Source organism: Phaethon aethereus (assembly GCF_964289735.1).
Source record: "Phaethon aethereus genome assembly, chromosome: 5".
NCBI lineage: Eukaryota > Metazoa > Chordata > Aves > Phaethontiformes > Phaethontidae > Phaethon > Phaethon aethereus.
The window spans coordinates 65787012-65814926 of record NC_138579.1 but is presented as its reverse complement, the minus strand read 5'-3'; the positions used below and the strand labels follow the sequence as shown (position 1 = coordinate 65814926).

The 27915-nt window shown below is 38.6% G+C and overlaps 1 protein-coding gene across 2 annotated transcripts in view; it reads left to right on the top strand.

Annotated features, from left to right (window-relative positions):
- The window catches only part of ANO3 (anoctamin 3), a gene marked incomplete at both ends in the record, with an annotated part of 202382 nt that overhangs the window by 145040 nt on the left and 29427 nt on the right, over window positions 1-27915 (top strand). For both annotated transcript variants that reach the window (XM_082001050.1, XM_082001051.1), the window contains 8 exons: window positions 3324-3368; window positions 8627-8758; window positions 10133-10239; window positions 11646-11701; window positions 14195-14316; window positions 15510-15644; window positions 21751-21847; window positions 27120-27180. In XM_082001050.1, the coding sequence (XP_081857176.1) occupies window positions 3324-3368; window positions 8627-8758; window positions 10133-10239; window positions 11646-11701; window positions 14195-14316; window positions 15510-15644; window positions 21751-21847; window positions 27120-27180 (755 nt within the window). The remainder of the gene's footprint in view (window positions 1-3323; window positions 3369-8626; window positions 8759-10132; window positions 10240-11645; window positions 11702-14194; window positions 14317-15509; window positions 15645-21750; window positions 21848-27119; window positions 27181-27915) is intronic.

Here is a 27915-nt window from a genome sequence, read left to right as displayed (position 1 = left end):
GTGTACACACACACAAACAATCTAAATTCCAATGCAAAAATAGTTCTTGCTTTTCTTGCTTTTGGTACCTGAAGTCATAAAATTAAGTTAGGGTTTCACAATGGTTTGAATCCTTCATTGTTTTAGGAATTTCACAAATCAGTAGTACTCTTCAGAAAAAAAAAAAAGAAGGGCTGACTTGCAATACTACTTTATTTGGAAGGTATTCAAAGTCCTGTTTGTTTATTGTATTATTAACTGACATGTAAATATTTTTTTTCCGAAGTCTCTGATACATGTTTGTTTGTTTGAGCTGTTGCTTTAACTTTTTTTTTATCCCACTCAGTTCAGTATACCAATAGTAGATAAAATGCTAAATTTTGTTGCTTCACCTTCTCGGCAGTGTTGCTGTAGAATGAAATACATTTATTTGGTAAGAAAAAAGCCCACTGTCCACCTCTACCTCCATAATAGAACTCTGAAAAATAGTAAATTGATTACCATTTCTTTTCTCTTTAAAAAGCTTTTAATAGGAAATTTAAATGAAATTGCAATCTAAAACTTGTGAGAACATTTCAAATAAGCTATTCCTTTAATTTCCATACTTTAAAAAAAATAAAAGTGAACACAGTTTTATTGTGAACCCAAAGTGGACGTAGCAGAATAGAACGAAGGTCTGTTTTGCTCTGCCAGCAGCCTGTTTACAGTGTCCAGTACAGAAGCCAGGAAATCTAGAGCAGCGTTCCATGATGCCTTCTCTCTTTCCAGAAGGCTGTGGTTTAGAGACTTTCTGAGGCAGAGTTCATGTCTTCATCTTTCTTCATATTAACCCTGATGGCTTTTCATGGATGCAAGAATAGTCATCTATACTTCTGTAACAACATCTTGTGACCACACATTTTAGAATTTATTGTATGTTCCTTAATTACAAGTTCAAAAGCACTTTTGTTTTAAGTCTTGAGCTTGCTTATTTAAATCAAACCTTTCTTAACTAGATGGCATATGTTGTTTTCCTGAGGTAATTATTTTCTCCATTCAGTGGACAGAGGAAGCTCAAATCATACAATTCTGCCATGATTACAAGGAACTAGAGTCCTTCCCTCCCAAGAAGTTTTAGGTAGTCCTTAGGTAGTTTTAGGTAGTCCTGCGAGGAGCAGGGAGATGGACTTGATGATCCTTATGGGTCCCTTCCAACCTGATGATGATGATGTGATTTATCGGTGGCTTCTGACTGTCCATTTTTAATATAAAATTGAAGAAGAAAGCTAACCTTCCCTTCAGTACTTCAGTGCAGTGCAGCCTTGTTCCCCGGCACTGCGTTGCAAACTTTTGGCTTTCGGTTATGGTCGCTAAAATATGCTTTATGTCAGTAGCATATATTAATAATACCTGAAGAAGTAAACTCATACTTTTTCGGTTCATTTTGCTCAATCCAGGAATCTAAACAAACTCAGTAGAACTATTACTCGGGTTTAGAAGTATTTCTCTCTGTTGCTGAAAAGTAAATTTGCTTTTTTCTGACCCAGAGGACCACCCAGCATCCCAGAACTGTTTTAGCATGGCATTATACCTAAATGTGTTGGCAGATATGTAGTATATGTCATATATGTAATATAAATGGAATTTCAGTGTTTCGATTACAAAAGGAAATTTTTCTAGCATTTCAAAAGACTCGGTGGTAATCACTGTTGTATATGGTTTTAAACAGGATTTATGTTAGCACCAAGGTTAGCCCATGACTGAATTACACTTTTTTTAAAAAATATTTATAGGTATTTTTGTTAAGTATGTGGTCTGTCAGTAGAAATGAAGCTCTCATATATTTCGGAAGCTCAGACAAAAGGTTAATTTTCTCGGTGTCTACAGGTATCTCTTGTGACACATATTTATTCATTACACACAATAATAATTTAGTTGTATCTGTAGCTTAGCTGGACTCCATCTGTGCAAAACAATTGCCAAGGGCAGTTAAAGGGAACGAGGGAAGGGTTTTGTTAAAAAATGTAACGTCAGAAAATCCTTTAATAATTCTTCATTGCTTTGTTTACAGTTCTGCCCAGTTAGTACCAAGCGTCAGGCTGCCAGCAGCCTGCAGCTTGCTAGATACATCGTTTGCCAATGGCCATGTATTTTCTAGGCAACATTTCATTCCCGCTCCTTTTCCTGTAGTCATTTCATTGTTACTTTAATGTAAGTAACGTACTTTAATCAATCTCATATACTGCCCAGATGAGTAGCTGCAGGTATTGTTGACTATGAATGGTTCTAGGCTAAGAAGTGATGGAGAAGGATCCAGAGTGAAAGTAGTGGTTTTGTGTGTGTTAGAAAGGGGATGACGGGGGTGTAAAATATTGACTGAAAATAATGTTAAACTTTTATGTTAATGTATCCAAATAAGCTTGTTTTAGTTCCTCCTAAAAAATAAACCTTGCAGAAATAGAAAGGATTTAGGCAAGTTTTAAGTAGAAGATGAACTAAGCGAGGAGCAAAGCCCCTGATGCTGAACTTCACTATCCCCAGATGAGTGCCATGGTAGATACAGATACCCGCAGGAATCTGCAAGATCAAGGTCTTTGTGTAGGTGAAATGTGACATGAAATGACAGGAAGAGGCCAGGAGAAAAAAAAAAAAAAAGAAACTAGACGTGTAAAATATTACATTGCAGCAAGTATGTCTCCATGGTTTCAAAATAACTGTTCTCAGAAGACTTTACTGAGAATTTCTGATCTTGTTTCTCGAAGTTTCTATAAGCAGTGAAGGATAGAGAGAAAAGAACTGTTAACATAAAAGTTGTTTGTTGCAGTTAGTACTCTTAGATTTTTAGGGCTGTGTATTGTTCTTCAGTTGGATGCAAAATGTCAAGGGAAGGTGATGGTGTACCACTTCAGAGAATGAAGATAGATCTAATGGCGTTAAGTGCTTGTGGTATTTAATGCATAGAGTGCATAAAGCATTTAATAGCATGGCAGCCTTGGTGAGTCTTCTAAAATGAGTTTTATGAAATAAAAGCTAAGAAAGACCGCATGAAATGAATACTAGCATGACACCATTGAACCCTGTCTGATGGGTGTCTCATGAATGAATTCTTGATTAGCTGCTATTATTACTGTTATTAGCCACAAATCTAAAACTTAATTTTGACCCAGGAACAAACTTTGAAATTGGAAATATGTGAAATCCCAGCATTTTAATCACTTACTCTATTTCAGTTGCCTTGTTTAAGTGTTTTTCACCTTTCTGCCTATGAAAATGCATGTTTTAAAATGACCCATTCTTTTATAATGTGTATGTCCTTTTCAACTGTCTTCTTGATTGTTCTCAGCTGCTTTTTACTGTTCTTTCAGGAAAAAATGTTATTACACTGACTGGAGGAGCAAAACCATGGGCAGGTTGGTGGGTGATGTATAGCTTCTAATTTTGTCAGGTGGTCACCCTGCTAAAGAAAATCCATTTGCAGTTGTAAATTTATCCAGGAAACTTGGAAAATTAGACTATTTTCCTGAAATCTCAAAATATGCTAGCTCAAAGTGATAAAATATTCATCTGTAACAAGACGCAGTACTTTAAAGCCTTGCCAGTTCTCATTTTAGAAATGCAAAAGTGTTTATGCCAGGGAAAAAAAAAAAAAAAAACCAAAAGGCCTTATCCTGGCAGCAAAGATTTAATGCTGGAGCTATCTCTACAGTTATGTCTGCTGTTACCAAGGCATATTTTTTTTAGCATGGAAGGTACTTTTGGGTGCATGTCTCAGATTCTGGTAGTCAGCTATTTCCTTAGACATGCAAATGTAATTTCTCTCATGCACGTCCTGGTGGTCAGGACTAAATCTATGCCACATACCAAAGTCGTGTTTTTTATTTTTACTTGATAGCTGACAGAATAACTTGTGCACTGCAGTAAAAGCTGTTTACCTCTCTGGGAGGCAGATATTTGCAAACCTCACCGGCGGCTGCTGCCGTTGTTGCTGCTTCTGTCAGCCGGGAGAGGCCACGGCAGCGGCCGAAAGGAGCCTGGGGGAGCTGGGGAGTGGGAATGGGGGACACTGTGAGCACTCCCCGTTGCTCTAGTCAAACATAATGATGTCTTGTAAATCCTAATTACCTGCAAAAGAGATGAAACTTTTTACATGAGGGAAATCTCCTGAAAGAGTTTTCTACCGCAGCTTTTCTCGAGATGGATCTTGAGATGAGATTGCATTTGATTTAGGTTCTCCTGTTGTTACTGCAAGTGATGAAGAGCTCTCCTTATTTCTTAGGAACAGTTTAAGTAGTTTCATATCGGTTTGCAAGATGATTAGCTAACAAAAATAGAACTGTTGAACAGTAGCACTGTTGAAAAGTAAACTGAGAAAACTTTAAGCATAATCGGGGAAAATATATTGAAATGAACAAATCTATAACATAAATTTACAACTGCAGTTTTTCCTCTTCCCAGTCATTCACATGCTTGCTCCATTTTAGTGTGCGTTATGAAAAATGTAAGTGATGTGCTTTGTAATGCAAAGGCAAAATCAACAAGCTTTACTGCAAAATTGTCTCACTTCATCTGTAATCCATCTGGTGAGTCCTAGATATGAAATACATTTATTTTCCTTATTTAGAAGGACAAATGCCTGAAACGTGCAATTGAAGTTGCACAGTACCTGTGAACCCGGGAATAAACAATTTTTGTGCCAGATTGATTTTTCATTTGAGGCAAATGTTTTTACTTGTGATTTACTTTGTGAGAATTCGGGGATGAATATTTTTCTGAATATTTCCTCTGCCACTTTATACAACCCAGAGCGCAAAGTAATAGTGTGAAAAAGAAGAAAAAGAAGCTATCTCTTAAAATGAAAGCTAACTCCAAAAATTGCTGTCATCACATCTCATCGTTTTAACTGCTACGACTATCCTTGTTTCTTTGCATCTTACAACTTTTCAAACTTAAATGCTTCTCTGTAATTTATCAAATCTTGTTAATATTTCTAACTTAAGTGGAATTTACAAGAGCTACGATGAAGAATGATATTAAAATCTTTGTATATCAAAGGTAAAATTTTAAAGCTATAGAGAGTTTCTGTAATTTAAGAAGATGAGGTAAAACTACTATATTAGACCTTGCTGTGACATCTACATTTCCTTGAATTTATTGATATGGTTATATGGTAAATGTATGTATCTATAGATGTCCTTTAAAAAGTCTACAAAAGATTATTAGGAGCATGGAAGATAAAGGTAATGCTTACTGGCACACTGTCTATCTTATATGTGGTATCTATGTGGTATTCCTCTATTTCGTTCTTTACGTAGCTTAAAAAAACACCGTAGCATTGTACCTAATCCTGTGAAGCTTGAGTTCCATTCATAGGCGCACACTACAGAAATGATTTTGTGATGCTCCTTAAGAGCAACATTTCAACACATCTTTTCAAAGGGAAGGAAGTTGCTAGAAGTGGGACATGCAAGTAGAGAATGTAGGTGTCAAAAATTGTCTGAGCTCTCAGATATAAGACTGAATAATCTAATGAATCAGTCTGGTGTCTGCCTTACCAGACGCACCGATTTCATGCTGATTAAGAATGGCATTGAGGAAAAGAAAATTAAAAGATAGCTGCCTTAGTATGCAGCTTCACACTGCCCCCTGAAACGTTGAAATGAATTTACGCTCCTCCGGATAGAGAACCAAAAATTACTTGATTTAGCTGAAAACTGAGCTGCAGTAAGTTTTCTTTGCAAAAGGCTTTTAAAACCTTTTGGATTTCAGTCTGCACACTGAAGTGAAATTGTTACTATCGTTCCATTGAACAAATATAGTACCACTTTTTTTCCTTTTTTTGGTGGTGTTTCTGTCCATATCTTGAATTTTTCAACTGTACCGCGTTTCCCATTACAAAACATGGAAAGATACCATTTGGAGGCATCTGGTTGACCATTCTGGCCTTTCCTGAGAGGCGCAAACACGAAGCAAACTACTGGGAGGTGACTGCTGTCAAAAATACCTGACATGACCGGTATGGTGTCTCCTTCCGAGCCTCTGGTCAGATAACTCCAAACTCACCTGCGCTGTGTTTCTTTGCATTGCAGTGCGCCGAGTAAGTGTGATCTGCAAGGATTACTAGTTCTGCAGAAAAGAACCACCAACCAAATAGAAGAGCACAGTTGAACACGGAAGTTGAATAAAGCTGAAATTACAGGCATCTTCATAATATTTTAAATTTTCTGTCTAATAATAAAGCGTATGTGTGTATATGCCGGCTGGAGTGGTTTCAGTGGGAGCGTACGTGCAGCAGCAGCCCGTATCTTGGCAGCACTGTTCCACTGGGACATTTTTGATCTCATTGCACGAACTCCTGACTTCATGAGTGGCTTCATCAGACCAGCTCTGTCTGCTTTTACTCCTGTTAAATAGACTACACTGAATAGATTAAGTCAGGAATCCATTTAAACTGTTACTTTTGACCTAGAAAAGCCACTCTGAGTAAAACTGCTGATACTTAGTCCTATGATTTAGACAAAAATTTGTCTTTAAATTTGTTATCGCTTTGAATGAAAGCTCCATGAAACTTAAGTTTCTTCTTCAACCATAAAATAATCTAAGCCAAGAAAAGAGGTCTCTCCTGCTGGATTATTTTTATACATGGCAGGGAGGTACTTTTCAGTTGAAATATTCTATGCTCTCTGAAGGCACTAAGTTTTGGAGTGATCAGCCATAACTGACGTAATGAAAAAGCAATCATACCTTAGATAAAAAGCCTTTTTGCTTCAGAAAAGAAATTGCAAATGTAATGTGGACATAGTTTTTAATTTATTCCACTACTGTTCTTCATTACTTTGCATCTTAAAAGGAGCAGACATTAATTTTAAACATGACCTAATTTCTTTAAGACAATAATTATCTACTAGTTTTTTACGTATTTCGAGGGGGAAAATGATCAAGTTTTTCTGTTCTTCTTCCTGATGCACCTGCATATTTTCCCCATTAAGAAAAGCCTGGGTTTTGATTCTAAAAAAAGTCAGCATGTGTACAACAGAACAACGATGAAGAAAATAAAGTGAAAAGCACTTAAATGCACTGCGTATAACTTTGTACCGAGAGAACTTCCACTGGAACCAATAATCAGCTCACACAGTAAGGTATTATTTGAGCAAAGGAGGCACTTAAGGGATGCACCTGCCTGGGAACTGTGTTCTGTGTTTCAGCTCTACGAACACAGTTGTGTTCTTTGGCTGATAATGCTTAGTGTCAGAGTGGCGTCCCTCAAGTGCGGTACCGGTTGCATACAGAGTGAGCACCAATACCTTGGCAGTATATAGCAACAAGAAAATTCTGAGAATCTTAAATGTAAATGTAAAATTCTAGTCCCACGTTTGGCTTAGATTTCCGTCTGACACTGCGTCAAATAGGGGTAGAACTTTCTTTGCTGATGTTGATAATAAGAGGTACGTTTTCACAAAGGTCACTTTGCCTGAGAGCCACTTACTGGGTCATCACTTACTACTCTGAGTTATGAAATGGGTAGCTGTGCTCCTGCTTAGCACAGGCAATTAAGTATTCACCTCGATTAAAAAATCTGATACTTAGCTTTACACTTTTTGTGGATATGCGATATATAAGCCTTATATCATGCATACATGTTCACTGAGTAAGGCCCAAATCCCACTGAAAAAAAGATTATGTAGGGAACGTTTTTCTAAAATTTAGGCTTTTTCTGGATCTTTGATATGCTTACAGTATCATAATACAGCACTCCTTTAATACGAGACCTACTCCTTAAATACCCGTATTTCATTGCAAGTTGAATATGAAAAACACATCGGTCAGCAAGGAGTGCAAAATTGAAGTGATAAGGAGATAACTTTATCATTTGCTTGAAAATTAACTGCACTTCACTAGATTCACCCCTGTATAAACCATGTCCTGAGACACTATTTAGGCAAGCTGCTAATAGAAGAAAGCCCTTTATGTTGCCAGTATATAATCTAATCTGGAATACAAAAAATTATGTTTTGCTTGTCTTTTATAGTGTCAATTTTTAGGAAACTGCAGGAAGCCATACCTAGGGTTTTTGTCTAAATCGCATATAACCATATCTGTACAACGTATCCTTTATTTGATGTTTAGGTATACTGTGCTGTAAGGCAATATCAGCCCTTGGATTTTGAGGAAAATTTTGCAGGGGAAGGCTTTATTGAAATCAGAAGACCTTAAAAATTTGATGCTGAGCAGTCTCGTATTTACTTTCAAAGTCTATGAATTTCAGTGTCGGAGTTGCCAGACAAGGGAGGGATGCGGAGTTACACTTGCCTTGTCCCGTGGAGCTAGAGAAAGTAATTAAGATACGTTCTTGAGTAAAGCATGAGCATTCACAGTTCTGCCAGATGCAGCACCTTGGAAAATTATTTTCCCCAGACTCAACACTCCAGTTCCATCTCAAACCATAATCCCACTAATTTGAGGGTAAGTTGTGCTCAAGTAAAGTGTGCAAGACAGATGGCAAGAAATAGCGTTAATTTTGCTCTTTAACTCGTTATTTTCATTTAGTTACTTGATGTGGAAATTTCCTGCTTTCATCTCACTTCTAGTATGATGTCACTAAATATGCAATGTTGGAGATCAAAATAACAAGGAGGTGAGAAGGTGTAAATCTGCTTTCTTATTGTCTCAGTTTGCAGAGGAATATGAGAGAACTGAAGAGCTGGTTGCCCAGAAATCCAATGAAGCTTGATAAGGAGGCCCTACCTGATCTGGAGGAAACAGATTGCTACACGGCACCCTTTAGCCGTGCACGCATACACCAGTGAGTGCTGGAACGGGAAAGGCAGTGCCAGAGACCACAAGGATTTTTTTATTTTCTCACTTCTAAGCAAGTGCCATAGAGGCAGCCATTAACAGATGGTCATTGGCAAATACCCAGTATCATATTTGACGTTTTCGATGGGTTTTCTCTTAAAGCCAAAATCTACTCTCTGTTACTTGCTCTTGGATGGTCATTCAGTAGTATAGGCAGAAATTTGAAAAATGAACGCTGCCTTTTTGGTTTAGAAGGTTTTCTTTCCACTACATTACAAAATGCAAATACTTGCTCAAGTTTGCTTTGTTAATTACACATTTTATTTAGGCAAAACCTGAGACAGGTGTTGAAATGGGGAACACCTGGAGGCAAGCTAAATCCAGTGATTATTTTATTCTTTCTTATCAGATCTTTTGTCTCTGAAAGTATAAATATATATATACACACACGAAATCAAAACTGTATGTATTCAAATCAGCATGTTCATGGTGATGTAGTTAAACTGTGCCACAAATTTGTTCAGGACCCAAAATGTTAGATTTTAAAATTTTGGCTGTCTATTCACTTTTAAAATATTTTGTGATAATTCTTGTAGGAGAGAAAAGTTCATTTAAAGTACAAGTATAAATTAGGCTAAATAAGTGGGTTTTTTTCCTTCTCAGTAAAGAAGCTATGTGGTAGTGGACTGACTTTACCCTGGAAAGGCAGTAATTGCATTATAATCTCTTTTCCCCCCCCCCCGCCAGTAGCTGACTATAGTGCATTGGATCAATCACCTGGTTTTGGTGTTACTTCTCAACCCGCTCAGCTGACGTTGTCGACTGTAATAGTGTCACTTTTGGCACAGCTGAGTAGGCAAAAGCTCCTGCATGTCAGATTTCTGGCGTCCAGAATCCAGAGCCATCTGGGAAATAATGCTTTATTTGGCTCAATCCCAGGATTCTCTGAGGGAAAGTGCTTGTGGAGCTGCCCCTCAAGCATCTGGTGCATGGAGATAACTTTTTTTTCCTAAATAGTAGGTTTGGTAGTTCCATGACACAGACATCTGCCAACTCATAAGTAACTTGAATTTGAGAAGAACCACTGCTTCTGAAGCTCTTTTTTTTTTTAATTAATTATATCTAGAACAGAAATTATCTGTATAGTAGGATATATTAGAATTTACCTTTAGTTACTCTGTTTTCCCAACCATAATCTGTGATGATGATAAATTTATTGGACCTGAGAAGGTGCTCTAGGGATGTAAAATCTTATATCTTGTGCAGTAACCGAGGAGGATAAAGATTGAATAAATCACTGTAAGCAGAAAACACTTGAGCAGCAATGTTTCAACACCCATGCATTGTTCTGAATATTAAAAGACATTCATTATTTTAATAGTTTTACAATAAACAACAAAGACAGCTTCTTCAGCAATTCCACAAGAAGTAGAATCGTGCACCACATGCTACAGAGAACTAAGTATGAAGATGGAAAATCCAAAATGGGTGAGAATGCTGTATTTTTTTCCTACCTGAAGCTATAAAAATTTTGTATCTTTACTTGCCTGAAAAGGGATCATTTGAGTAAACTCAACTAATTTTGCCGCTCATTGAAATCTTCTTATTTGCTCGATAACAAAGTTGAGGGAATGTCACATGAATTATTTTCTTAATAACTCAGTGAAAAATGGCAGTATTTTCACCTAATTACTCATTCCTTAAAATAAAGTGGAGACATTATGATAACTTCACGTGATCAAGAGCCACAATAAAGATAATATATACCTCAGGAAACTGTTGAGTGTTTTTGAGGACTGGTCCTAGTAGTTCTGCTACTACCCAGCAGTTCCAGTCCAGCAGGGTCAATGTGAGCTACACTTAACTTATTTGAGGTCTCCGTGCAACTCAGAGACAGTAGATCTGAAGACCAAATTCAGTGTATATCAACACTCCTGTTACAGTGTTATTTTTTAGAAGGTCCAACTATTCATTTTCATTTACAATGAACAGGGGATGTATGTATGATTTCCTGTTTTCTTTGCAGGAATTAAATTAATAATTAAATATATATAGACATACTTATGAACATAATAGAAATTACAGAAAGTTGTTACCTGAGTTTCTGAAGAAAAGCAGTAGTAAGAAAAACATTGAAAGCAAGGGTTCAAACTTAATGCCTTTGAAGTTGATGGTGGCAAATTTCATTACGAGGTTAGTTTAGCATAATTTGTATATTTGAGTGGACAAATCTGAAATCGTATTTATTTCTCAGGGAAACTCTTGGCTATGGGTGTGCTCTTACAGGCTCTGGGATCTTTTTATCATAATTATTAATTGTTACTTGTTATTTATTTCTGATAATATGCTTTGATAGTACAACAAATCTGGTTTTAGGAAGGCTCTGGGAACCGATCCAAAATGCTGTAGCCAATATGGTGCAGAGCACTGCTCCAACACAACTCCTTCAGCTGGCTTACATTTAAAAATAACAACAGGTTAGCTTTTAGCTGTGCAGGGGTTCTGCTGCCTCAAGGGTTGTCTGTCCATACCACCCTCTGTGTATGTCAGATCATCTCGTCACCCGTAAACTCTGTGTCCTGTGCCCTGATGAATACAACGTGAAGGTAACTATCTTCTCACGCTTGATCTGGCACGAGCACCCAACCCTGAGAGGAAAGTTGCAGACGTTGGCCCTCAGAAAGTTGCTGTAGTTTGACAGAGCCAGAAGTTTCGAGGGATCGACGCGACCTTCGCAAACAGTTGGTGGGGTTATCGATTCTTGTCATGTTTCGCAGCCTCCTCAGCATCTAATGCTAAGTTACATTCTCAATATCTAACTTGAAAATTCGTACTGCTTGAAATTAAATGTGTATAAAACCCTGATACCAGAACTACTGCTTTTTTCTTTGTAGGTATTAATAGATTACTAAATAATGGAACGTATGAAGCAGCATTTCCACCACATGAGGTAACCTGCTTGATTTTGTATTTGCATTTACATTTAAATTAAAGTTTGCACTGATGTTTTGAGATCCAACTTTATTTTTAATTTTGTCCTGCAAACTTGTGATTCACTATTGTAATGTGTTGAGACTTTTTTTTATTTATAGCTCTGACTTTAATATTGCTTTTAAAATTTTTCTTACATAATGTATTACAATAACCTCCTGGAGCGTTTTCTTGCTGAACTAGAATACTATGATTCTTTTTTTAGTTTTATGAACCGGACATTGCCTGTGGAGTTCTTAATGAGAATATCGGTTGTTGCAAATTGTTCCAGTTGTTGTATTAAATTATTTTTGCCTGCAACCTACAAAATGTTCTGTTTTTCTAATAGCTTGTGCACTTGATCACCATTAGGGAGACTGGTTAATTCTTTCCCGTTTAGCCTTTTCTGAATAGTTCTGGATAACTTCCACTTGCCAATATCTTTTTCAGTAGGTTAAAGTCTACTGAAGACTCTAAACCTGTGAAGTAAAGGAAAAACTTGCATTTGACTTCAGAGGGTTTTCAGACAATCTGTGTGTCTTGAAAAGAAAGCAGCAAGGCACATGTCCTCAGCCATTTCCAGTGCCCAGCAGCAGCGTGGTAACTGCGGCTGCGAACTCTGTGGTTGCTCGGGCTGAATATTGTGACTTGGTCTCATGTTTCAAAAGACTGACCTGTGCTTTACAAATTGCTGAGAGTAATTTTTTTGTACAGTGTTAATAATTAAATACTGGGAATATAGACAAGGAGTGTTTTCGATAAATAATGGAACATCACTTTTAACACTTCAGCTGTGCATTGCTGACTTCAGGGAAAAGCTTGTGAAGTACCAGAAATCTTGTGAAGCACCAGAAAAACTTGTGAAGCTTTCTCCGGCTGGCAAAGCATGCTGTCATATCCATTTTATGTATATGTTCCTCTGTTACGGCATAAACTACTGTTTCAAAGTTTCCATTAAGGTTAATGAAGTCATATTTTTAAGCCACTCTTACCTTAATTGCTGCTTGACTGGGGCTAGTGGTTGAACACTCTCAATTTTTATTTTTATTGTTTTAATTTTTTCTTTATCACACAAGCAAATGAGTGAAAAATTAGTCCCAGTGGGTATACTGAGACTTGAAGTCTGTTATGGATAAACAGTGCAAAAAGAAGCAGGGGGAGAAAAAAAAAAAAATAAAAGCAATACTGGGTAGTGCTTTGTGCACTGCAGTCGTTCATCCACATGACTGTGAGAATAAGTTACAGAATCATAGAATAGTTTGGGTTGGAAGGGACCTTTAAAGATCAGCTAGCCCAACCCCTCCACAATGAGCAGTGAAAATCGATGTTCTGTTCCTAGGTGTTGCAAAGGTCTCACTCTGTTGACATTTTTGGTGCGCTGCTTTGGGCTGCAATGAGAAATGACTCAGTGGACTCTGCTCTGTTTAGCTCTGGTTTTAATTCATTCTTAAACCAGAGGGTCAGCAGATTGCAACAAGTAAATAGTGTTCTTTCAGTTGCGGGGAATGCTCAAGATTTCAAATAAATGATAAAAATCTAATGGCTGAGTTACATGGATCTACCAGGGTCAAAAACGTGTCTGATTGCTAACTCTGAAGTACGGCTCTGGGGAGTTCTGCTCTCCTCCCAAGAAACGATCTGGCTCACTTGCAGTTATTTGATGAAGGATTTTCTTTACCATAACTGAGTGGTGGGGTCTTTTGGGGGGAGATGGTTCAACTAAAGGACGTGTCCTGCTTCGGAATTGGAGTACAGTTACACATATGAGAGATTCTGCTTAGGATGGTTCTAGCAAATCTGTGTGTCACCTTTCAACTGCTGAGCATGAGGCTATTCTTCCAGGAGGTCGGGCAGTCTGGAAGGACTCCTTTTGGGTCAGACTGACTGCGCTTTGCTTCTAATGCCTCCGAGAGTCCTGTGTAGCTTCAAAATGATGCCAGTTCTGTTGTTTCCGTCATCTTAGAAAATATGTACCACAGAAAGACTGTTTTTCTATATTTTTAAACAGGAGTCAAATGAAGTCATAGAAAATGTCTAGGAGAGGAGAACCGAGCTGACATACCGGAAACTTCTAAAATTTTATAGGAGAGAAAAAAAGATACCACAAATACCTCATGAAAAATGTTGAAAAACTGAAATAGGTGAAAGCATACAAATAAGCACATATTAGTGAAATAGAGAGACTATACTTGAAGCCATATAAACAGATGAGTAGTGTTTTATATTCTTGTACTAATATGGTTCTATCATTAATTCTTAGGGAAACTGCCCATTTCAGAACATATGTAACCGTGTCTCTTCCGTCAGGCTTACGTGTTAGCTCCAGATGACATGTCCTAGAGGTGTCCGTAATATGAGACCTATTTATTAAAAATATTGAACACCTCATTTAAAATTATATCCAAATACCTATGAAATTCGTGTATTTTCCATAATACCAAGTAATATACTTTTATTTCCTTATGTTTTTCAGGGAAGCCACAAAAGCAGACATCCCATCAAAACACACGGAGCTCAGAATCACAGACACCTCTTATATGAGCGCTGGGCACGGTGGGGAATGTGGTACAAATACCAGCCGCTCGATTTAATCAGGTATTAGTACTTTGAAGAGTAGCTTCTTGCTGTGATAAAACCAACCTGGACACAGTGTATTAACCATACTGGTAAATTCCTTGTCCTTATGCTTTCTTGTAAAATTTAGCTATTCAGTATCAGCAGGTAAGACCGAAATTCTTTAAGTTGCTTCTTTTGCATGGTCTTCTGTGCAGGCCTGGTAGTTTCAAGTGAGGCTGCATAAGAGGCACGTAGATGCAGTTGCTTGACAATTTGCATTGAGAAACTTAGAACACAAACCCATGAAGTGGTCTGCTGATCAGAGGCACTTGCCCCTCATGAGAGCACCTTCGAAAGCAAACAAGTTACCTCCACAGAGACTCAGTTACCAGATCCAGTGGAGAGAAAATGCAGCCTAATTATATATCTGATAATTAATGTCATAGAGTACCAAATGTAAAGCAGAGAAATAATGTAATTGAAGTTAAATAATTGTGACGTTTGAGTTTCATCCTTTCGTCATCTTTGACTTTGAATACAATAATTCAGTTTTCCTTGGTGCCAGTTTTTAATCCTGATCTGACAGTCATAACTCATCGTTATGCCCAGTATTGTTCCACTGAAGGCTGTGGAGCTGAGCAAGTGCCATGGGACAATTCTGTGCTGATCAAAATCCATGACTGACTTTGTGATCACTGCTGCTTCATCTCTTCCAGCAACTGATAGCCAAGTTTTGAAGAATTAAAGCACAATCTTCAACTTGTGTTTTCAATCCATTGTTTTCTCTAATAATAGTTTGAAATATATCATATTACGTGTTTATCTATCCTAAATGCTTTTTATAACGGAATACATAGGTCATACCAACTTACTTTATCCCTTTCCAGAGATTGTGTGTGTATATCTGTCTCTGTGTGTGCAAATAAAATGTCCTACATTTAATAATGTTGAAACTAGTACATCTGCTTAGTCATTGCAAGGACATGAACATTACAGAGCACTTCAGTTATATACTTAGAAAATATAATAGAAAAAATACCTGGTAAGTCTGTTATTTACGTCACTAGAATGTTATGCTAGCCTGAAATGAAACGTTTTGGTAAACGGACAATAATTTTAATAAGAACTTGTAATGGTAGTTCCTCATTAGAATTATTCTACTACTGTGAGGATAGATAGAGGTCATCATACGTTTTAACTTTAAACAATGTATGTGTTTCTTTTTCATGTAGGCGATATTTTGGTGAAAAAATTGGACTGTATTTTGCCTGGTTGGGGTGGTATACTGGAATGCTTATTCCTGCTGCCCTCGTTGGGCTCTTTGTTTTCCTCTATGGATTATTTACAATGGATTCCAGCCAAGTAAGGTAAAATCTCATTTTAAAACATAATAGCCTGTTGAAAATTAAGAACAGCGTGGCACAACTTAGATCATGATTATACTTATAAATGCTTTCCAGGTATGGTAATCACGTAAAAATAACCAAATAGAACACTGTGCTCTTTTGTGTATCTGTTTTGCATCAAGCTGGATGCACACCATTCACAGTAGATGCTCTTACCACTGCATTGCAGTGATTCCCGTTCTGTAAGGAAAAACAGCAAGTACCGATTCTAATGTTGTAGGTACTGCAACGGTTGCCATTCTAGTCAAGGCTATAGGATGATAAGTCAGGCTTACTCCCTCTTTACCTCCGTCTTGTTTATAACTTCCAGAGTCTAGTACAGTTGCTGAACTTCAACTTACTTTTGTCTATGCCTTTTTTTTCTCACAGTGGTAATAGTGGCAAAGTTTGAGTCTTAACAAAATTCTTAACTATGTCAGTGTAAACTGCGGCCAGGAGACCCAGCTTCGGGGAAATTACAAGCACATGAGATTAAGATAGTTTCCAAGTTTCCCACTTGTGATTTTGCTCTGAGAGGGGTTTATGTCAATTTAGAAATAGTAGCGAAGGTGCTCGAGTTAAGTGCCGACTGTATTTTTAGGAACTGTTTCAGGGGAAGCACCCTTATTACAAAGTTTTCCATTAGATGTCATCAGACACAACAGTATCAGTGCTCTTACAGTTACCAGTGTTGCTCCGAGCAGTTTGGATGCTTAGGCTGTAAGTATAATCGGAGTCAGGATTTGATAGGAAGTGTTGTTTCTTGGGCTTTGAGCAGGACTATTTTATGTTTTCTTTGTGGAATTGTCTTTATCTTGTATTTCAATATGAGTTGTTATATTCTGCAGTGCTGTAATTAAGGCTTTTTTAGCCTTGGCTTGCTTTTGTACAGCAAATTCCTGAGAGACTTTACAACTTCAAACTGCATTAAAAGCAGTAAATGTATCAGCCAGGAAACTATGCTGACTTTAGGATGTTGTTCTCTGTGCTAGGATTGTTTTGCACTATAAATGTCCATAAAATGCAATGGCTATAAAGTAGAGGATCAGCCTCTTCTTAGAACACAGGGACTAGAACTGTTGAACTGGGAAGCTTGTATTCTTCACATGTACAATGGCACGGTTTCAACAAGGGGAAAACAAAGTGCCATAATCTACTGTTATCAGGGTATAGCTTAATATTTTAGGCACTCCTTGTGGAAGAAAAAGATGTGGCACTGACATTCCCCAAGAGAAAGAACAGTATTTCAAAGAATTTAATTTTTTCAAACTGTCAGCTATTATGTGCTTCTGTGTCATACGCTTCTCCCAAGAAGACTTGGAGATACAACTGCTGCTTAGTTCTTTTAACAGAGTTAACAGCTATCTTGCTTGCAGAAGGTTGCAGGGTATAAATCACAGGAGGGTAGAGGTAGGCTAGCTTTCATGTTTTCCTGTCCTGAGTTTTTCCCCTTGGCTGCTGTTGAGCAGCTGCAGATGGAACATGCAGATTTTTGTTTGTCCCCCCATGGAGGTCCCATCCTGAGGTGCCTCAGTGTCATGCTGTGCTAGGCAGAGCCCATCAGGGGCTCGGGACTCTAATCCAGAAGCAAGAGCCTGAAAGTTTGGTGATTCACCATTTAAGCCCTAGATGCCTACAAGGAGAGGGGCGTATTTACGTATTTGTTACAGCTAACATTAGCCAGTGTTCATTCCCGAATACTGACAGAGCGTGGGTTAGTGCAGAAGCCCCAGCCGTGTGCTCTGTGGCAGCCCCGAAACATCTGCAATCTGGATGTGTTAACTCTGGGCAGAAGGTCCCCTCTGCCTTTGGTGTGAATCTGTTCGGTCCCTCTGGTTAATCGTGATACGATACTGTTGTACCGATGCGTTGCTGTGATGGAGTTAGTACGGCTTGCTGTGAGACATGGGTTCAAGAACAGAGCTTAACTAACTCAAGCTGGTGGTGACTGGCCTGATAAAACATATGTAGATGTTTTCTGCATCACCTTGTGTACTTAATTAATTCTAGTGGTCAGTGATAACAGATGCTGCTCCTTGCCATATTTGCTTACTTAGCCTGGAAGGGGTTAGTGAGGGTTAGACAGAAACCTCCTACCTAGAGCAGACCGGAGTCATCCATTAGCAGGCAGACAGACTGTACAACCTAAATGTTCTTATTCTTGCCGTATTCTGGGACTGTGAGATTATTTATCTAGTGTTTCTGCAGTCACTTAAAGAAAACTTCTAGATAAATGTCCATAACAGTTTTAAAATACATCATTTGATTTTGAGCACTGCAGCTACCGCAGTATGCAAGCGCGACGTTCAGCAGCCGTCAGGAAGAAACGGAGTCGGTTACGTTATTCTGACAAAATCTAGACTCAGGAAACCCAGCGGCAATTAGGAATTTAAGCCTTGTGCCAGGGCATTATGGCAATGTCATAACTGCCACATTGCCCCAGATTCAGTATTACTCAGTGTGCTACACCCTATTAATGCCTGTTACTGGGAATCCGTGGACGTTAGGAAGTGTTGACTTACAGTATGATAAATTCTGTCAAAAAAAAAAATACTCTTCCTCTGTCATGTGTACCACAAAATTTGAACTTGCTGACAGATCAAATTATTTTTGCAGAAGCATGCGGTGACGTCCCTTCACTGCTGAGGCGCCGGGAGCTGCCGTGAGCCCTGCTCCAGTGGCTGCAGGCAGATGACGATCGTTTTGTTCTTCCACTGAGGTCCAGCACAGTTTCAGCAGAGAAGGAATAAGAAAATACATGTACATTGCCACAGAGCCAAACTTTGCTTGCAATGCCAGCCATAGGTGTTGTGCAGCGATAATTCGAGGGTTACGCAGAATGATGTCACACCTAAGACTAGTTTGTCTTGCTTACAAGTGCCTGCCTCTGCTCCGTGCCCGGGGTCTGTCCTGATACCGGGTGGCTCTTTTTACATATATATATTAAAAATGATATAAATATATATATCTTTTGGCCTGCACTGGCACCCCATCTCAGCCTGGCACGAGGCCATCAGCCCCTGCGCCCTGTGTAAGGGAAAGATGCTCTGTATAGTTCATCTCAGGCTGCCACAAGCAAGTCGGAAATGGAGCATATTTGCTCCCTTTTGGTGGTACCCTTGCTTCTTTCCCAGGGCGAGTGTCCCTCTCACACTGCCTTTTACTCCTTGGCATAGTCTCTCTCTCCTTTCCTCGTTACGGTTTTCAGGAAACAATAAACTTTCAGGTCTGACTGAATCTTTCCATGATTCAAGTGTATTGTGCAGGGAGGAGGAAGGTGAAATAGGATGGGAAGTCAAAAATCCTGCACGCACACCGTGGTGTCAGGGACTAGACAAATATGCACGTATGTCCTGTGTTTAGAAAGAGCAGTTTCTCCATTCTTCACCGTTAAGAACATTTTTATTTCCTATCGCAAAACAAGTACATAAGACAGGCAGCGTTACTGAAAGCGTGTTGGAATGGAAGACGTTCTTTTTCTTGCATGGGTTTGGAATAAAGCTTAATAATATTGTGCTTGCCAGGAGCCAGCACCGAGGTCCGTCAGGGTACTGAGACTGTGGTGTCGGCAGCTCGTTGCAGGATTCAGTTGTGAGATGAAGGTAACCAAGAGGAAAATCCAGGGGATCTCTGCTGAAGAAATTCCACAGTAGCTTCTAGAGTATTTGGGTTATATTCATAGGACCTTATCGCTCTCTACAACTACCTGAAAGGGGGTTGTGGCGATGAGGGTGTTGGTCTCTTCTCCCAAGTAACTAGTGATAGGACAAGAGGAAATGGCCTCAAGTTGCGCCAGGGGAGGTTTAGATTGGATATTAGGAAAAATTTCTTCACTGAGAGGGTGGTCAGGCATTGGAACAGGCTGCCCAGGGAGGTGGTGGAGTCGCCATCCCTGGAAGTGTTCAAAAAACGTTTGGATGTGGCACTTCAGGACATGGTTTAGGGGACATGGTGGTTCTGGATTAATGGTTGGACTTGATGATCTTAAAGGTCCTTTCCAACCTAGTGATTCTGTGATTCTGTGACTCAGACATGCAGAAATAAAAATGCAGAACATGTTTCATTCTTGTTTCATACACTTTTAATTATATTGGGATCCATTTGCCCCGCCTGAGCTAAACTGGGGGAAGTGGGAAGTGGTTGTCATAGGGGAGGGCTGAAATAGTCCTTTAGAAGTGCCTTCGTCTGGGTTCTTTGCATTCAACCAATTCTGTGCCATATCTATTACCTATCTTTATTCTCAAGTTAGATGTTAAGCTATTACATGTTGATTAATCTATGGAAAAATAAATCTGATGGTTTTAAGAGTTTTGTTTCTGATGGGTTTATACATATCATTAATTATCCCTGTTGTAAGTTTGTCCCTTTGTTGTCAGTCAAACGGAACGGCCAGGCACGAGCACAGCCTCGCTTGAGGTGGCTTTGCACCACGGGCTGTGGTCAGATTTCAGATGTATAAGTGAGGACAGTACAAAGACGCTTACTTTGCTCTGTTGCACTGAAGATTTGAATTGCGTGAGAGTTAACAGAGCGCCTGTCACGAGCACTTGTGTAAGAAACGTCATTGCCTTCGTGGAGTAGTGCTAACGCGTGTGACCTGTCGCTCTCAGTGTAATTTTGTGGAACTTTGTGTTAGTAAAAGCAAACCAAGACTTTAAGTCAAGGTATAGAATCCAGAAAATCGAACATTTATAATGTTGAATTTAAATTCAAAGCACAGTACAGTTTGGCTTTATATTTGACAACAGTTTGTACTGTTGCCAAACCATTATAACATATTGTTGGTATATGATTTTCTGTGTTTAATCGTTTGGATGAAAATGCAAGCAAGAAAATTCTCTCATGTGACACACAATAAGACTTCTGTTACTCTACGACTCCGAAATGACTGTCTGTGTTCATTCTGACTTAAGGGTTACTTAGTGCAGTTTTTTTGTCAGGTCCACTTTATGTTGTAAGGTTTCAGTGAATTAGTGATTCGGATGTTACGTGAGGTATGACCAAACATTGCAAAAGTGACATCTGGGCAACCAGAATCTAATTTCTATTCACTGCTATGTCAGTCAGGATTTAATAGATGCACTCATTTGGAAATAAGCGTTATCTTCCATACAGCATTAGCACTGTAAATTCAGCTTTTATAAGGAGGAGAGTGAAAGCGCAATGTTTATTAAGGCAAATCAGTAGAGATTTCCTGGCATTTGTTTATACTGCTTTTTTTCTAGTGTGTCATAGGATCATTCCAGGCATGTCAGCATTGCTAAAGGATAGGGAAGCGTGATTGATGAGCTTCTTTGGGCAGCTTACTCAATGCAGTTAAAATTTGCCTTAAAATTCATTTTTGCACTTCTGTTAATTCTGTTGTACCTTTGTCAGGACACTTAGGTACTACATTTTGAATGTGAATGGTCCTAATGAAGGCAGTGACTTCATTTCCCTGAATCCTAGCATCTTTAAGCAGTAGAATGTGGTTTGAAGATATTTTTCCCCAAAGTTAGGATATTAAAGTGTTTTTTTATTAGCCCTATACATAAGTTCTTCTGTAGGAAATAAAAATGCAAAGACTTGGAAATTCTTCTGCCAGAAATGCTGGTCAGTGGGTTTTTACATGTGACCAACCGATCTAAATATGCATGTGATTGTCCTGTGGAACAGACCTTCAGCTCATGTAAACTGGGATGAGTTGATTGAAATCAGTGTAGTTACACCAGCGATGTCCATCGTCTTAAGGTTTGGTATCTTCTATGTTGCTTAGACAAATATGCAGTAAATGAGTTGGCAGGTAGTGAACAACGTTCTGTTCTTCTGTTTGTGAAATTTGGGAATGGATGGGATATTCACAAGTGTGAGGAGGGCAGCATGATGCCCCAAAATATTGCATACAACTCTAGGGCCCATAGTTTTAAGGGTACTGATTTGGGAATAGGCTTTTCATGCCAAATGTTCCCTTTTAATTTATTTTGTTGAGCCACTTTTGTGGTCTAGGCATACTGTTAACAAATAGAGACCACGAAGGGCGTAACCTCAGAAAATCTTAAGAATGCTAAAAGCCTTTTCATAACCTTTCTTTTCCTGTCTTATACTAAAGCAAAGAGATCTGCGAGGCAAATGAAACCATCATGTGCCCTATGTGCGAACGCAATTGCACACTACAAAAACTCAATGAAAGCTGCATATACGCCAAGGTAATTACTGTCTTACTGCTATCAAGATAATTTTTGTCTGAAGATCCACTTTCATTGTGTAACGGCTGCCCTTGTTTCAGCAAAGATTCCTGCAAAACATGTCGTTTCTCTACAGAGGTTTTTTTCAGCCTTTGTAATTCATGTTTCTAATAAGGAAATGCTCTGAAATGAGCAGAGATCATTCTAAAACTTGTTTTACTTTCTGTGAGCATGTCCTTCCTAAATCCTTATTATTTTCATCAAATTATGAGGTTCCCTGAATAACAAAACTTTTCTTGGAAAGTTTTTCCTACTGTCCACTATAATTGACTTCTTACTCTGTTTCCCTTGCTTACTTTGTAGTTGAATTTCTGCTCCTTCTAAAGGAATTTTCTAGAATAGTGTGCCTGCGATGTGCTTTACTCTGTCAAACTAATGCAAAGATTTTACACAACTAAATATTTTGCTACGAGAAGCTATCCTTCAAACTTAAATAATCACAAGCACTCCTGTATATGTACAGTGTTTTCAAGTGAGCAATTTATGTTGATGTGTGGTATGTTCATAATGCTGGAACAGCAACCTTGGCATTTTTCCTGGAATTCTTCAGTCCTTAAGATAAGTCTTGCACAGAAGCCTAGATTTATAAAATGTGATTGTGATTGTCTCTAGGCCATGGAGTTACAACAACACTGCAGCAATGTGAAAGAGAAAATCGATTTTGTGTTAGATTTTGAAATTTGGTATAGATAGGACCAATGCTGAGTAAAACTCGACCTTTTTTAAGTAAAAATCAACATTTCACATCTATCTGTGAAGGAAAATTCTAAAAACATTTGACATTTATAAAAATGGGCTTTATTTAGATCTTGCAAATTCGGTTTTCTATTTTGCAATGCCAAAATAAAAAAATGAAAAAGCTGTTTTGCAACAACAGAAATAAACACCATTGAAAGTGTCATACTTAAGGCAAAACTGGTTTTTGATTTTAAATAACTGCTATAACCTTATAGCAGAAAATGGCTTCATGAAATCTTTTCATAACTTTTTTTTACTAATTTCTTATGTTTTTAAAACATGTACTGAAGGTAAGTGTTTTCTGAATTGATATAACATCATGCAAACTATACAGCCCTTCCCAGAAGTACCTCTCTTTAGAAGATGGCAGCTACCTCTTGCGCAGTCCACTGCAGTTTAACAGGAAATTAATACATATAGCATTGTGGCATTCCTTTAGCTTTAGGTCCTGTTATTTTAAAATCCCTGGTTAATAAGAAGCAGGTTTTGTCTCTCATTTCCGTTTACACTGACGTCCTTTGCTTAAATCACGCAAGTTTCACATTTGATGTCACACTGTGAATAATTCATTGCAGCAGAAAAAATGTGGCAGTCCATCCATACTGCCACGTATTTTTAAACCAGTCCCCTTGAAACGAACTCAGGTGACAACCAGGGAAGACAAGCAGGAACCACTCGTATTCCGTCTTCGCAGGCACCCTTTTCCGATGTCTGCAAATATTATGGAAATTCCTGTAAGCTCCCAACTTCTCCTGCCAATGCTTTTGCTCTGAAAAACTGATCAACCTTAGATTGGAACACAGAAAACAATGCGGAATTGTCTCCTGTCACGATTTGTCTGTTCTGGCTCTCCCCCAGCTTTGGGAAGGAGTAGGATTACCAGCTGGCCACTGAAACGGCAAAGGAAAAAAAAGAAAAAAAAGCTCAGTGAGGCTTTTTATGACTGTGAGGTTATAACTGTAATGCATTCACTCACTGTGTTGTCTCTAAAGAAGAGTTCACTGCGGCTTCACTCGTTACCCTCTTGCTAGGCAGCGTCTGGCTTCCAGCAGGGCTTGTGATCCTGCTGGCTTACCACCGTCCTGCTCAAGCTGAGCAGCACATACCCAAACACGTGTCAGCAGTTCCACTGGGTCTGCCCCCGAAATTAGTGAATGAAAACATTCTGTAATGGTAGAAAACGACAATCTGATTTCAAATCAAATGTTCCTTTGTACTTTCTGAAGCACGGTTAGTAATACAAGTAGGTGGAACTAATGTATTTAATAATAAAGCATCAGATCTGCTCTCTGGGAAAAAAAAAAAAAAAGGCATTTCCTGCTTGCTTTCTTGTCCTGAAATGGACCTTGTCGGCATTTCCCTCTGGTTTTGTTGTTGTGGGAGCGTAACTTATTTCTCTGTCTTCCTTCCCCACAACCAAAGAGCCGTTCTAAGTGTTTTAATCCTCATTCATTCAAATAGCTCCTTGCGCAGGAGCACACAAGTATTGAGTCGATTAGGAAAAGTGAGTTCCTTTAAGTGAAGTTTATCTCCTCAAACCTGCTTATGTCGTGGGACCTGCCTCATTTATATAAGGCCTTCTGCTCATATTTCATGTTATTAAATCTGCTGTCAGGGTTTCTTTCTTAAATATCTGCCAAGTTTCCCTTTAGAGGAGCAGTTCAGACAGAAGAAGCTAATGCTGGAAAAATCACATTCTTCACATGTTCTTTCTGCCAAGTTTTTTGTAAAACTGGAGACAAAATACAAAAGATGCCTTTTTTCCTTTTTGTTACTGCCATTTCTTTCATCCCTCTCCCTCTTTATTCCATTTAAAAATGCCACACTGAAGTGAAGTTTATAATTTGAGGGAGAGGCGGGTAATACCCGAGTTGTAATCTGAATTGCCGAATGCCCAGGCTGTCCTTCTCCTCCCCATTAAATGGACTCTGTGATCCGTGGGTGATGAGGCTCTTTGGGCTGGTCCTGCACCCAGCACACCTTGCCCTCAGGCCCCAGGGCAGGGTGTTGATTCAGGGTGGATTTGAAATGCCTGGAGTCTTGTATGTTAATGACAACATCAGTCAGGTATGCTGACGCACTGGCACCGAGTCCGACAATATTTCACCTCTACTCAGAGGCCTCTGGTCAACACGAGTCTCAGACTGCCCATTTAGCTTTTAAGATAGTCAGCTCTTAATTCTGGGTGTGGTGCCAAAAGGCTTTCACCCAAACGCTTTTTATAAAGACAGCGCTAGATTGGGAGCCAGATACTTATTTTCTATTTTTAGGAACATTCATTTTTCTGGGTTGGATTTCCTTGTTTGGTTCATTTTGTATTTCCTAGGAAAGATGCGCTCTTTACTGAGCAGAATATCCAAAATCACGTCCTCATGCTGATCCACAATCAAGACTGAAAATGTTCATCAGATTTATTGTACTGCTTTTGTTCACCTCTCACATTTTCAGTCTCATATCCATTAGGGTTGTGTTTTCCTTTATGGAAGCGAAAGAAAAACAAAGCAAAGGACATATTTCTGTGTACAGTTGATCCCACTGTATGATTGATGCAGGCAATATACTGGATTTCATAGAATCATTAACATTGGAAAAGACCTCTTAAGATCATCAAGTCCAACCATCAACCCAACACCACCATGCCCACTGAACCGTGTCCCAGAGTGACACAGCTACACGTTTTCTGAACACCTCCAGTGATGGTGACTCCACCACCTCGCTGGGCAGCCTGTTCATCCAATACCAGTCAATTCCCATTTCAGAACGGTAAAAGCAGCAAAGACAAACAGAACTGACATACAGATAAAATATATGTGGGTTTAATAAATTCTCACAATATTATAATAATTTTACTCAGTAAGAAATAAAGTAGAGGCAAGCAACACTGTTTCTGTTAACAACTTCTGCTTTCCTGAGGTTTCTTAATTTGCAAGGCAGAAGCAATAATGCCAGCATTCTCTAGAAGAATGAAAATTTGTCAGCAGGATGAGTTCTCCTTGCAGCAGGCAGCTCTCGCGGGAGCGCGTTAGGTAGCCTGCCCGAGGCAGGCTGTCAGCCCCAGCGTCCCGGTACGTCGTGTACAGAATATTCCCGCTGGCCTCAGATGTAGAGAAGGTCACAGTCCAGCAAACTGAACCTGGTTACCTGTGCCCTTCCGTTGGCATAAGGACAGGTTTCATTTCATGATAAAAGCTTAAAAATGGGTCTTTAAGTAAGCAACAGACCCAATGCCAGTGAAGGTAAAGTCTTTTCAAGAATATTCTATTTCAAGACGTTCTCTTCTTATTTCGAAGAGTGCGAAATCACCGTGAATTTTCTGGATGATTTAGGATGACACATACCAAAGCCAGTTGTAGCACTTTTTGATTTCTTTTTCCTCTCTCTTCAGATCCTCTTTCTAGCATATGCCTGTTGATGATAAGTTGGTTTGCTCTATTGTTTTATAATGCTTTGTGCTTTTTTTTCCAAATAGGAATTTGAAACCTGTGCTTTGCTTACTAATGCTCAGCAACATCTTAAACTACCTTTCATTAGAAGAAATGTAGGCCTGTTATCCCTGGATAAATTACATTGCTGTAACTTGGCAACCTTAAATCTATTGAAAGTACATTGATCTTAATTCCCATTTCCTAAATACTTTTTCATATTATGGCTTAAATATTAGAAATTCTGAATTTTTGTTCTACAAATTGTGATGTTTTCATAATACATGAGACATCAAATTCACCTACTTGCTTAGTGATCCATAGGCATGCAAAAACTAATTATTACTTATTTTCTGTCGGTAAGCCTTGGACTTTGCAGCAGAATATCTGTTCTGCCTGAAAAATCTTATAACAAAAAGTAAGGTAAGGGATAAATCTGACAAAGGAGAGCATTCATGAGGAGAAATTAAGTGCACAATTTAGAATTATATTTGGGGGTGGGGCTGTTTTTAGAATTTATTTAATTCCTGTTGGTGTTTAGGGGCACTAGCGTTTTAAGGAGAATATATAAACAATTTGGGAGGCTGAGATGGCTGGGTACAAAGAAATGCATACTACTCTTAACTGCAGAGAAATTGGAAGATAGCTTGGGAGAAGAAGAAAATGGAATCCAGACAGACATTAACTAAGTAATATACAGAGGAAGAAAAGTGAAAAGACAGACGTTATTTAAGCTTCTAAAACCCTCAAATAGGAAACGTTGAGGTTAAATTTGACCCAGCACATGAGAAGAACTCTGGAGGAATTTTTGGCCTGTCCGGACACGGACAGAGCAGCTCTTAGTGTCTGTGAAACAAATAGACTGGAGGTGCATGAAGTGACAGCCTGGAAAAGCAGAGTTCAAGTTATACCGAAAGGCGGACAAACCTTGATAGAAGAAACGTTCAAGTAGGACTTCTTATTAGAATGCTGAGCTTTTGGTTTCTGCCACCAGTTCTGTACTCTGGGATTCTTTGGGGCAAAAGACAAGGTGCCAGTATTATTTGTTCCTAATGTATGTATTTTCTATTCAGGTTACACATTTGTTTGATAACGGAGGGACTGTCTTCTTTGCTATTTTCATGGCAATTTGGGGTAAGTACATTTTTATTTGTTTTGTACTCGTTAGTTCACCTGACACTTTTGTAGGATCACTGGGTAAAGGGAGATTATAGCTCTTGCTAAAATTTAAAGAAGGATTATGATTTTGTGTCACAAACTTTTTTTTTCTTGTTTTCATCAACTTCAATTTCTGTGCTAGTAGTGGATGAAATTAATACCTTTTATTGTTAATTTAATGTCTGTGTTTAGCATCTTAAATGTCTTTAAGCCTGAATTTTATATCATGCAGGCAGAAGTCTTTTTAGAGGTAAACGGGTAGGTTAATTTACTGATCTGGAGTCAATATAAAAATCACATATTGTAGAGAACTCTTATAGAATAAAAGAGAATGTTTTTGCGGGAGGTAATTACAGGGACGTATAAGAAAGATTTGATGGTAAGTGCTTACAGCAATTTAACTATTTATATTCAAATTCTCAGTCTGAATATCTCGTTATGTTCACACACATATCATGTCATGGGGCACAAAGCCGAGCAGGGTGATATCCACAGAGGCCACTGTTGAACAGGGGTTTCCTAGAACAGTCTTCCTTCTCTTTGAAGGTCAGTGGAAAAATGCCATGCAGACAGATGGAATGTTTCCAGCATGAAATGCTTGACGGAATTAGCTTTCACTGGAGCTATAGTATTTTGCTGCTAGAAAGGTGGGAAGACTGCTATTGGGAAGACGGATAATTAATTTTACCAATGTAAATGTTTGTCTATGTA